General features: G+C 45.4%; 1 protein-coding gene across 1 annotated transcript; it reads left to right on the top strand.

Annotated features, from left to right (window-relative positions):
- The first annotated feature begins 10,135 nt into the window (after window positions 1-10,135).
- On the top strand, window positions 10,136-12,576 carry LOC118290660 (bifunctional protein GlmU-like). Its single transcript, XM_035618449.2, has 3 exons — window positions 10,136-10,249; window positions 11,924-12,115; window positions 12,262-12,576. Exons 1-3 carry the CDS (start codon window positions 10,247-10,249, stop codon window positions 12,520-12,522), a joined length of 456 nt encoding a protein of 151 aa, XP_035474342.1. The 5' UTR covers window positions 10,136-10,246; the 3' UTR covers window positions 12,523-12,576.
- The last annotated feature ends 660 nt before the right edge of the window (window positions 12,577-13,236 follow it).

Raw genomic sequence — 13,236 nt, 5'->3', positions numbered from 1 at the left:
CTTCAGCCGCAGCTGACGGACAGTTCCCCCGCCAGGTGGTTCCACTCCAGCCACATTAGCTAGTCACTGTAGGGTTAATAAAGAGCCCCCCCCTCCTGTTGGGAAGCGGATCTATAGATGGAGCATTTTAAAACTCGTCAACATGAAGATCCTTCGCCCGGCGCTGGATAATTAAAGCAGTGGCAGGACGAGCTCCTTGGAATCCAGGGCTAATGTTTCAGGAGGGGGTTGGGGGGGGGGGGCTATGCGCTTAGTAGTCCATTTGTACAAAGAGCAGGATCATAATAGAGCTTTTCATGGAGAGACAAAGCAGATGGAGGCCAATTGAAATGAGACGGGGCAGGGAGACTGTACATATCTGCCCGGATACTGACGATGTGTGTGGAGGGATTCACACAAAAACACAAAACAACAGAACAAGTGTCAAGTCGACGGACGAGCGTCATCGCACTGACAACAGCTTGACAACCAGTGAATAAAGGAGTGTGGGGCCGAGTGAAGCAGATGTTCTGCTGCGACCTGAACACGACGCGTCTCCACTGAACCTCCTGTCGCTCCGTCGCCGTCGACCACTTGTCGAGTTTCGTCCTTTTCACTTTTCTCCTTTTCACTGACACAAAGGAACTGAATGTTTGAGGCGACACTTTGATCGGTTTGTTCTGTAGCTGTGAGTCTAGTTGATTCATAGGAAATATGTTCAGTTTAAAGGTTTTAAAACTGGATTTTATTCCTCATAAAATCCAATTCTACCCTTTTATTTCCCTTTAAGTAGCAAAAATAAAGCGAATTGAAGCTACGTGATGTTCACACTGAGGAAAACATTCAGGAATTTATCTTTTTTTATCACTGAAACATTCAATCAAACCTAAATATTCCCAATTTCCTCAGAATAAGTTTCTATAAAATTCCAATTTCTGTGTCTTTGAACAAATAAAGTTTCAAGTTACAATTTAAATATTTTTTTATTTGTTCAAGGAAATTAACAAATGAGTTGAAATAATACATTTCTTAATGTCTGTTATTTCCTGAATATTAAATCATTTGACTTAGATGTGTCATAATAAATAACACTCACCCTGGTTAATGTTACATTTAAGATCATGACATGAGAAGCTGTGTAAAACAAGAGTGTAAAGAAATAAAGAAACGATTTGTAAAAGAACGTCCGTCGATGTCGACCGTCGGTCTTTTGTTTGTTCTTTGTCGTCAGCAGAATAAATTTAAAAAACCCAGACGCCACATTAATACTTTCTGTGGACGTAAGTCGACTGTACTTCATGTCTGTTTCCCTAAGAAGCTTCACGAGACACTTCAAAGCCCCGAGGAGGAGGGGGAGGGGGAGGAAGAGAGGGGAGGAGGAGGAGGAAGAGGAGGAAGAGGAGGAGGAGGAGGAGGAGGAAGAGGAGGGACGAGGAGGAGGAGGAGGAAGAGGAGGGACGAGGAGGAAGAGAGGGGAGGAGGAGGAAGAGGAGGAGGAGGAGGAGGGGGGAGGAGGGACAAGGAGGAAGAGGGACGAGGAGGAGGAGGAGGAGGAGGAAGAGGAGGAAGAGGAGGAGGGACGAGGAGGAGGAGGAAGAGGAGGAGGAGGAAGAGGAGGAGGAAGAGGAGGAAGAGGAGGGACGAGGAGGAAGAGAGGGGAGGAGGAGGAGGAAGAGGAGGAGGGACGAGGAGGAGGAAGAGGAGGAGGAAGAGAGGGGAGGAGGAGGAAGAGGAGGAGGAGGGGGGAGGAGGACGGGGAGGAAGAGGAGGAGGAGGAGGAGGAAGAGGAGGAGGAGGAGGGACGAGGAGGAGGAGGAAGAGGAGGAGGAGGAAGAGAGGGGAGGAGGAGGAAGAGGAGGAGGAGGAGGAGGGGGGAGGAGGAGGAGGAGGAGGAGGAGGGACGAGGAGGAAGAGAGGGGAGGAGGAGGAAGAGGAGGAGGAGGAGGAGGGGGGAGGAGGACGGGGAGGGGGAGGAGAGGGGGAGGAGGAGGAGGAGGAGGAGGAGGGGGCGGAGGGGGGGCGGGGGGAGCGCAGGATGCTCACACTTTAATCTTCTTATCCGCTGATGTGAGGACAAAAAAAACGTCTCAAATTCCGTTTATAAGAGAAATACTGATGCAAAGACGACGTTTTATACCAGAGTGAACAAATTGGGATGCAAATGCGAAACGAAGCCTTTGAACTGTGTAAAGTGGCATAATGGGATGATCCATAAATTATTAATCAGTGTTGGTTTAGAGGCAGAGCCCGGAGGGACGGCTGACGGAGGAGTGAATCCATCGTCTGGTGATCACTGACGAACACGTCGCTGCAAAAAGAAAAGGAACTCACAAAAAATACATGAAGTTTGGTAATATTGAACGTTTTCAGTCAACTTTTCCCATTTGAGTAATATTTTCAAAAAAGGAGTTGGTTCAGTTAGTGAAGGTTTGGTATGAGAGGAGGTCGGACACAAAGTCTGGAGTTATTAATAAGGACAAAAAGATGGAAAAATAAACGTTATGTCTTTTATTCTAATCAGAGTCTCAACAAAGGCATTAAAGATGATGTGTAAATATCTGTATTACACTAATAACGTAAGTGTAGTCAAAGGCATCACAACAAAAATACATATTTCGTTTGTTCTGTGAGAATATTATAATTTCAAACGATCGACTGAATCAAAACTTAAAGCAGCTGTCGTCTTTATTCGTACATTCAGATTTTGGCCTCAGTGATTTATCCGCTGAGCGTTTTATCGTCTTTCAGCTCGTTGTTTTGATTTGAGTTGTTTCCTCACAACTTCATTGGTTTGTTTCACAGTGGCACAAAGAAGAACCGTCTCCAGGTTGGCACTAATCCTCCGCTACCTGCCCCCCGGACCCCGGACCCACATTGTTTGGGAAGCTGGATTAGCGTCGCTCCGACGGACTCGGCATTATTGTGCTTTGCGTTGTGGAGCTCTCTCCTCGGGGATCCACCACCGCGCCGCAAGCCGCCCAGGCTAGCGCTCGAGCTAGCAGGCAGCGGAGCCAGCGTGGAGGCCGGTTGGCTGGCAGGCGGCCGGGCCGCCGAGCCAGCGCACACTGTAAAAAGACAGGTCTCACAGCCAGGTGATTTAATCACACAGACATGAAATAACAATGCAAATGTGTATTTTGATAGTTGTGATAGATGACGCTCGGCGTGTGAACACGTTCACATGGCACGAGGACGTTTCCCCTGTTCAATAATGTATCAGGGTTTTTCACGGAGCCTCATGAGGACGCAACCCTCATCCTGTGGCAACCCACCGTCTCCAATTACATTCATATATCTATAAATAATATATATTAATATTATTAACACACCTAAATTATGTTGCCAAATAACAAACATTAATATAGTTTGTAAATATTTGGAGAAGCATTTGTTTTTTCATTTGATTTTGTTCTTTTGGGAATTTTATTTTCCCTTCTGCTGCAGAGTCATGCTAAGATGGAGAGTCTATGTTCCAAGATGGAGATTATGGTTTTGGTTAAATATTAAATATAGAAGTGAACATTTCCCGGGTCATATCGACCTTCACAATAATCGACCAGGCCGTGATCTTTCACCAGACGTCCACCAGCGCTGTGAGCTGACACACTCGTCCTTCAGTTTGCCAACAGCCGACACTGTTGAAGAAGAATGCTGATAATAATAATAATGATGCCGGAATCAAAAAGCGACAATTAGAGAAATGAGTTTTCTTTGTGTGGACACCTCAGGGTTCATCATCACATTGAAGCCACAGAGAGACAGAAACCACAAAGACATTTTCAAATGAGAACGTGCTTTTTAACACTGAGTCACATTTGTGTCGCTCTGTGACTGAGGCCACGGCGTCGTTGGGTTTTTTTCCGCTGACATGTTTTGCAGCGTGCCCGCGGTGGCCAGACTCGGAGCAGCTGGTCAGTTAGCAGGCCACATGAGCGTCAGGCCGCCTCAGCGATAATGGGATTAGCTATAAGCCAGGCAGCGGGGAAAGCAGAGAGGGGAGGGGGGGCAATCGCCACTGTAAACACACACACACACACACACACACTTCACTCAAACCCCCAAAATCCAGAATCTCATACTGAACACTGGTGTGGACGCTGCAGGTACGTGAGTCAGGCTTCAGAGACACGTCACATGTTCCCGACCATGTGCTGTCACGTGCAAAAACAAAATATGTTTATTCATTTCCCCAGAGGTTCTGTTGTTGTTGCTTCTGTCTCAAAACGTCTCGGTGGAAAATTTGAAGTCGTGACAATCACCTTTGATTATGAATTCTGATCTGCCGTAAAAGATGATCGTACAAATATACATTTGAAATCTCCTCTTGTGGGGAGTTCACACCGGTGGTCACATGGTGGTCACATGGTGGTCACATGGTGGTAACATGGTGGTCACATGGTGGTTACATGGTGGTCACATGGTGGTCACATGGTGGTTATGTGGTGGTCACATGGTGGTTATGTGGTGGTCACATGGTGGTCACATGGTGGTTACATGGTGGTCACATGGTGGTTACATGGTGGTTACATGGTGGTCACATGGTGGTTACATGGTGGTCACATGGTGGTCACATGGTGGTCACATGGTGGCCACATGGTGGTCACATGGTGGTTACATGGTGGTCACATGGTGGTTACATGGTGGTTACATGGTGGTTACATGGTGGTTACATGGTGGTAACATGGTGGTCACATGGTGGTTACATGGTGGTCACATGGTGGTCACGTGGTGGTCACATGGTGTTCACATGGTGGTAACATGGTGGTAACATGGTGGTAACATGGTGGTCACATGGTGGTTACGTGGTGGTCACATGGTGGTCACATGGTGGTTACATGGTGGTTACATGGTGGTAACATGGTGGTTACATGGTGGTCACATGGTGGTTATGTGGTGGTCACATGGTGGTCACATGGTGGTCACATGGTGGTCACATGGTGGTTACATGGTGGTCACATGGTGGTCACATGGTGGTCACATGGTGGTAACATGGTGGTTACATGGTGGTCACATGGTGGTTACATGGTGGTCACATGGTGGTTACATGGTGGTTACATGGTGGTAACATGGTGGTCACATGGTGGTCACATGGTGGTTATGTGGTGGTCACATGGTGGTTACATGGTGGTTACATGGTGGTCACATGGTGGTTACATGGTGGTCACATGGTGGTTATGTGGTGGTCACATGGTGGTCACATGGTGGTTACGTGGTGGTCACATGGTGGTCACATGGTGGTCACATGGTGGTCACATGGGCCCCTGGCAAACATTCCACCAAACTACACTGGAGATATGTCGACAACCGTCTGAGACATTCTGCAAACTAACAGAAGAGTTAATCCAGTAATTTCCACAGTGTCAAATTAGAGTTTAAACATTTTCCCTAAAACCGCCCGACATGGAAGAGAAAGTGAAAAGATCCGGGTTATTTCAAGGTTAAGACAAATTCTTCCAGTGAACAGAAAACAGTATATTTGTGAACCCCGGGGTCCAGGGGATCAAGGCACCGACGTCCCTGCTTCACCACCCACCGAATCCCATTTCCCTCTCTGTCAGCACGTGAACCTTTGGGGACGGATCTTCTCTCGCAGCCTCGGCTCGCCCGCAGCGGAGGCGGTTGAACCACACTGGGCTCTAACAGGCGTCGCAGCATCTCTATTATCGCAGCCAATCTCGGCAGATTGCAGCAGATTGCAGCTCCGTCTCGTGCGCTGCGCCGACCGCAGGCTTTTAATGGCTCAAGTCTTCGCCGAGGGGAGCGCTAATGACGGCGTGAGTACGAGCAGCAATTTGGGTGTGATGAGAAAAGGCCCTGAAGTCGACATATTACTTCCTCTGAAGCGGCGGCAGAAGTACCACCACATCATTTCACCCTAAAAGCCCCCGGGCACTCCCGCTGAGGGCCGGAGAGGATTGCAGGGGATTGATCTGTGAGAGTGGATGGATGTGTGAAAGCCCGACAGAGCCGCCATATTGATTTCAGACGGCGTGCGGGAGGAGCCCGTGATAACAGAAGGTCACCGCTCCCTTAATCCTGCTCTTTAACCAGAACAGAGATGCGTCCGAGCCAGCTGACAGAGTCTGGAGGATCTGTCTCCGGGTGAGACACCGCGGCTCAAGGGCCTCCAGGCTTCTCCCCCGAAACATATGAAAAGTTCCCGTGAAGGGTTTTCAAACCGAGAGCGACGGATTCAAAGTCTGAAAGCTCCAATTTTCTAAGATTACCCCCAAAAACACCGTCACTTACCAAAAACACCGTCACTTACCAGATCACAGAGGGTCGTCGCTTTCCAAGTCTTCTTTTACCTTTTAAAAGAAGAATGTCGTCATGGTCCCGAAACTACCATCAAGTGTCCACGAATATAATTGTTTAACATTTGTACTGACGTTCCAATAAATATCTTTTTATATCTTTAGAAATGACTTTATTTTTCAAATTTGCTCTAAATTCCAATAATAGCTTCACTTTCCAATGACAACATTGCAACAAAAGACGTGTCTACTTTTCAAAAGAAATTCATCATTTTACTCCACATTTCTAAAATGTCCTCAAATGTCCAAAATGTCCAAAATGTCCAAAATGACCCTCACTTTCCAAAAACTCAAAAAATGTCTTTATTGACTTTATTCAAAAATATCAACCTCCATGATGAAGATTCTACACTTTCTAAAAACAAGTCAAGTCCACATTTAACTAAAATGTCCTCACTTGCTTAAAGTTTAAAAAGTTTTTTTACTCGACAAATACACTGCTGCACAATCGTCCATAGTGCTCAAACACACACACACACACACACACACACACACACACACACATTTCCCATGAGGCACCTGACACATGCAGCTGCCTGTGGCTCTGACATGTTCATACATGTCATTCCAACATGCTCCTTTGTGGTATCCTGGACAAAACATCCAACACACACACACACACACACACACACACACACACCTTGTTGTTGTTGTTTGTTGTTTGTGGTTTTCCTGTGTGTGACACCGTTGTATGTTTGACCTCTGACTCTGTGGCGACGAGGCAGCGACGCTGGCCTTGAAACCCTGATGAGCCTGTTGAATAAACTCCAACCTAATTATGGACTGTATGTGTGTGTGTGTGTGTGTGTGTGTGTGTGTGTGTGTGTGTGTGTGTGTGTGTGTGTGTGTGTGTGTGTGTTTGTGTGATTTTTGTGCATTCTTTTATTTTGGAGGGTAACCGTGACCATTGAGGACTCACACATGCTCAGATTCATTATTTTTATTTTATTTATACAAGTGAAAATGAACGATCGTCACCTTAAGTGCAACATTGTAAACACCATCACATGTATGAGTACGACAGGTGGAAGTAAAAGGCCTCACAAACAATACTAGCATTTTTAGTATTTTCGTATTATTACCACTTCAATTACTTTAATACTTCACTCAAAGGTCCAACTCACACATTTCTTTCTCTAGCGCTGTATTCGTCCTCTCACAGTCTCCATCAGTCGTGTCCCGGTCTACAGGTACAGTACGTGGAGGTGAGTCACGAGAGCAGCAGATCTCGTTATATGCGGATGATGTCATAATGGACGGAGACCCCGCCCCCGGTTAACAGGCTGGACTGAAGGAGCCGCAGCCGGGGCTGCTGGGAGTCTGACAGCTCTCGGGGGGGCTGAGACAGCAGGGGCTGCTGGGAGCTGCTGGTGCGGTGGAACGATGCCTGCGCATCACTCACACACACACACACACACACACACACACACACACACACACACACACAGCTAGCCGTGCCTTTGTCTGGCATGTCCACATGCATCTGTTATGCATGGCAGTACTAGCACTGACAGTCTGCTATTGTTGCCCCCCCCCCTCCCCTCAGTTTGGGGTAATTGCTGGTCCTAATTAGTTCACACACACACACACACACACACACACACACACACACTCACATAAACACACACACTCACATAAACACACACACATTTGCCAAAAACACTGATTAAAAGCCTGAGTCCAATCAAAGGGAAGCTTCGCTGAAACAATGACTTTTCTCGAGCGTCATTGTTCATTTCACAAGTGAGAGATTTATGACTTCATTCTGTTTTTAATATCATAATGTACAGTATAATACTGTTGTCTTTTATTGCAGTGAGGTCGGTGGATTGTGGAGGTGAACAAAGCAGCGGTTTCATTTTTCTCCATTTTCAAGTTCATCTTCAAACTTCATCCACAAGTCCACAGTTATTGGAGGTATATTCATGTCAGTGTTGCTGTCGCTACATGGCTAACGTTAGCATTAGCAGCTGCGTATGGTTATGAATCTCGTAGTAAACGTTCAGAGTTTAGCATCAATGCTAACCGTCGCTTCTACCGAAGTTAGCATGCTAACCAGCTAGCCCCCCTGTTTGTTTTGGTCATTTTCCAATATGGCGGCGAGTTGCCGTCACGAAAACGCGAATGGTTGGCGGCCTGATGAACCATGAGACGGGGTCAAGACCTGTGGGCGAACTATGAGTTGAGTGTATTTCATCACAGGGTTTGTTTCCCAAAGTTACAGACGTGCCTCTGTGCTCAGGTGTGTTTCTTCTCCCCCAAAGATCAACTTGGTAAGACACTTTAAACTTGACCTAAAAAGATCGGAGGACGTGGAGGTTGACATCATCTCTGCCGAGTTGCAACTGATCCTCTGAAGTCCTGTTGCCACGCGCTGCAGGCCGTCGTCATGGACGCCGTAACCTGATGAGGATCGAGGCCTTCGCAGGGGGAATACCGTGAGAGTGCCTCTACTCGAGATAATCGCCGGAGCGCGGCCTCCCCGGGCTCCCAGGGGCCCCCCGGGACCCCGGGCACCGCCACAGCCCTGATTTAATCTGCTCATTATCACACAGAAAAATACTGCTGGAGTTCATCAGCACGTCTGGGATTTCATCTGTGAGGCTGCACGGGTCCATAGATTCATGGTGAACCTGTGTTTGACTGTAGTACGCGATCGCATTAACCTAGTCCTCTCTGATATCTGCACAAGGACATGAACATGATCCACAACATTCATTTGATCTGTATTTGCCCTTTCCTGTCAATCAATCTATCAATCAAACTTTATCATTAAAGAACCTTTCAAACAAATTAAAAGCAATTCAACTTTTTTTAAAGGTTGATTGACGAAACATACGTTAGAAATTGTTGAATAAAAACTCACAACGATCAATAATTGAAAAGACAACAGTAAAAGAAGCGAAATTATGATTTTTTTTAAAAGACATAAAACAACGATAAACAAAATGATGAAGTGATCCACAAAATGAATGATACTAAGATAGAAAAAGGTCCAAGAATATGAAAAGCTGTGCCAGGGATGAAAGTCATTTTGCAAACCACAGCACCACCTAGAGTTGGAGAGGAGGAAGTTCACACAGACAGAGAGTTGAAGTGTAATAAGTTCAGGAAGATCTGGATCTCAGAGGCTGAACATATGTAGAATGAAACATCGGAATATTCACGAGGAACTGCTGTTCTACGGTGTTTTGCTGTTCGTCATCTTTATAGCTTCACACTTACTAAGGATTAAAAATCATAATTTCCTTCTCTTCACTCAGGGAGACACTGAATTACTAAATATATTTTTTTTTTAAATATGAAAATAATGTGGTAAGACCAACAAAGTAAACACAATACAAGACAAATACCTTTTATTTGACTTTTCAATCAGTTTTTATTGACAGTTAATATTTCCCTGAGAACATTAATCGAAGATGTAGTGAAGATGGAAAGTCTGAATATTGTTTTATATTTTTAAAATGTGATTATATTGTGATTTCATCTAAACAAACCACTTTCCTTTTACAATTTTGTCTGTTTGACATTTTTTCCTTCCCGCTTCTCCTGCACACACTTTGTTGACTTTAAGACAATATTCATATAAATCTGAATATTTATAAGTAACAGTATATTTGAAACATATTTATATTCACCTGAATAGGAAAGTGGTCTCAAATTTTTGGAACTTGCCTTATACACATACAGTTTATTATTATTATAAAATATAAAGAAATCATAAAATATAGTCACTCATAATATAACACACACACACAGACTATAGAAGCAGTTGCAGAGCTCTCACATCACCAGCAGGTGGCGGTAAACGACCAGGAATAAATATTCCTGAAGAAAAAAAACCTGTGCAGGAAGTGTGAGCGTTTCCTCTCTCTACTGCGCATGCTCAGCGTCTGCCCGTCAGCAGGGTGTTGTGCTCAGAGTTCAGTCCCCGACGAGCCTCGTGCAGGACGATGGTGAGTTCACACTTTATGACTTTTAATTTTCAGAAAACAAAACCTGTGCAACATTCAGACAGTTTTATTTCCACCGACTGAGTCACGAGTCTGTCCAGCTGCAGCACTGAAGCTCTCTGGGGTTAATAAAGTTGAGTGACATGAGCCTGGAACTTGGGCCGACATATCAACAGATATTTTAAATATATATATCTATATATAAATGTGTGTGTGTGTGTGTGTGTGTGTGTGTGTGTGTGTGTGTGTGTGTGTGTGTGTTTTCTGTGATTCCTCAAACCCTCAAAACAAATGAAATGTAACTGAGGCTCGATATTTTACAGTTTAACCATAAACTTTATTATGTATAGAAAAAGTAAAATACAACAAAATATATAGAACTAAAACTGAGGAAATAAACAGTTTTATTTCATTCAATTAATACAATAATATTTTTTTATGATTTAATATATTTTTATGTATTTTTTATAATAAAAAATACAGAAAAGATGTTCTGCATTATTTATTCTGTAAAATAAATTCACTTTCACTGCAAATACAAACAACTATACCGATATTTCTGTGAAAGACTCCCCATCAGCCAGTTTTTATCTGTTGTCAAAAAGCTCTTTGGTTTTCCCAGTATTCTTATATTTATCTTATGTCACATCTATAAAAAATATATAAATATAAAATTGGCAGTAGTGAAGTGTAACGTTATTCAAGAACTGAGCTCCAGAACAGTTTTGTGCTTCGTGACATTTATTCTAACATCATTATTTTCATCTTGTGCTACTTTATTCTTTTTCCTCCTCTTTAATTTCAGAAGGAAATATTTGACTTTTGACTTCACTGCTTCATTTCATACGAGGAAGAAGAACACAAACAAACATTTGATCTTAATAAAAGCTGCTTATATGTAAATGCATCTGTAAAATCAAAAACAGTTTATTTGATGAAGACAACACTGTGATTTCAATACTTTAATGTAAATGTTGATGATATTTTACTAAAGTAAAGTTTTGAGTTCAGGTATTGTTAGTGTGTTAATGTTAATTTATTTCTGCTCAGCTGTGGATTTGGCCTCTTACATGATGAAAGTGTTTTTTACAATCATGGCTTTTGGGAGAATATTTGAATAAATGTCATGCAAATCTGAATGAAATATGACGTTTGACGTTATTTACAATGATCATATTCGCTGATGGTTGAGGCTCGTTGGTTCACACGTCAGCTCATGTCGGGTCACATGACTCCCTCCTCACATCCACCCGGCCCCTCCCTCCCTGTGGGGTCAGAGGTCACGGCTGGTGTTTAGTTAAGCACGGTGATCCTGTTAAAGATCTGAATGGACCACACACACACACACACACACTGGACAAAAAGAGAGGGTTTTTTTCTGGATTAACTCAGTTCAGAGACGATTTTGTGCTTTTCCAGCTCGTTGGATAAAAACTGGGCCCGGATTCACATTTAAGAACAAAACTCTTCCGACGTCTCTTATGTTCACTGCAAACAAACCTTTACTCATGTGCTTGACGAACAGATGAATGATAACCATCCAATTAACAATGGCCTTCATATCTACTTTTTAATCTCATTGCTTTTATGTTTTCACTTTTAAAATGGTGAAAAGAAAACGGTGAAATAAAATAAAAAACACAAAACAAATGAAATGAAGTCTTGTTTTTCTCCCAGAGTTCAGCGGGAGGGGGTTCGGCCCTGCGGGTCCACGCCGTCCGGTTCGGCCCGGGTCAAGAGCTGTTGGGATCTCTGCAGGCGTTCGTGCAGGAGCGGCGACTGCGAGCGCCGTTCGTCCTCACCTGCGTGGGCAGCGTCACCAAGGCGACGCTCCGGCTGGCGAACGCCACGGCGTCCAACACAAATGAGGTAGAGAGACCCCGAGACGTGGCGACGGGAAGTCGTAGCAGATGATTGTTCCCGACCCGGAGACCAGCTTCATTTTGATTATTAAATATACTTTACTAAACCTGAAATGTTCCATTTAAAGTTTATACACACGACTCCTCCCTCAGGTGATCCAGCTCAGCGGGCGCCACGAGATCGTGTCCCTGGTCGGCACGCTGAACCCCGAGGCCCACCTCCACGTCTGCCTGTCGGACGCTGAGGGCCGGACGGTCGGCGGCCACGTGCTCGGGGACCTGGAGGTGTTCACCACGGCCGAGGTGGTCGTCGGCGAGGCGGTCGACCTGCGCTTCACCCGGGAGACGGACGAGCGCACGGGTTTCCCCGAGCTCGTGGTCGGGCCGCGCACGCCGACGGACGAACCGGCATGATTCCAATAACTGAACCTGCCTCGTACAAACAATAAAAAAAAAACAATAAACCAACAACACTTGTCCCTGTAGCCTTGTTAGCCGGGCGGCCGCCATCCCTCACGTGTTGAGCATCACTTTGCTCAAAGTGTGTTTCACGTTCGTCCTGATGTTAGTTCACTTTTCCTGTGTTGTACATTCTCTCGCCTGCAGCTGGGAGACTCATGATGAGGACGACGTTACTGACACACACTGAACCACTGCGACTTTTGTTTAGTGATCACTAATGTGAAACAGTGAGGCCAAATCATCACGACCGCCCCCTGGTGTCTGGCTGCAGTATAGGTCATAGGCCCCGCCCCCTCCATGTTAGCAGATGGGACATGGACCAAAAAAAAAATCATTAAATGTTTCCAAATGGGGCGTGAGCATGTCTAGTTTACGTGATGTGTGTTCGTGTGGACGCAGCCTGAGTGTTGGTCCGGCTTCAAGCGCGACGTCTTCGGCGTGCAGCTTCCGAACACGCGCGCGCATCCCGCGGCCAATGGCAGCGGCTCGGCGGGCGTCGCAGCTTTCTGCTAATTGATGTTAAACTGAGCTGCAGCCTTTCAGAGCATCTGACCCCCCCGGTCGGGACCAGACAAAGCGACAACGCCTCCCAGGGATTAACCGTGACCGTGATGAAGAACGAGGGGCCTCCGTCGCCATGTGGCGGAGGAGGAGGAGGAGGGGGGG

Source organism: Scophthalmus maximus, chromosome 18 (genome assembly GCF_022379125.1).
Source record: "Scophthalmus maximus strain ysfricsl-2021 chromosome 18, ASM2237912v1, whole genome shotgun sequence".
Lineage (NCBI taxonomy): Eukaryota > Metazoa > Chordata > Actinopteri > Pleuronectiformes > Scophthalmidae > Scophthalmus > Scophthalmus maximus.
The sequence above is the reverse complement of the archived record's forward strand: the minus strand, read 5'-3'. Positions and strand labels throughout refer to the sequence as shown.

Excerpts from the sequence above, each read along its gene's own strand:
- LOC118290660 (XM_035618449.2), top strand. Across the intron at positions 12,116-12,261 it reads CGGCGTCCAACACAAATGAG|GTGATCCAGCTCAGCGGGCG; the intron begins GTAGAGAGACCC and ends CTCCTCCCTCAG.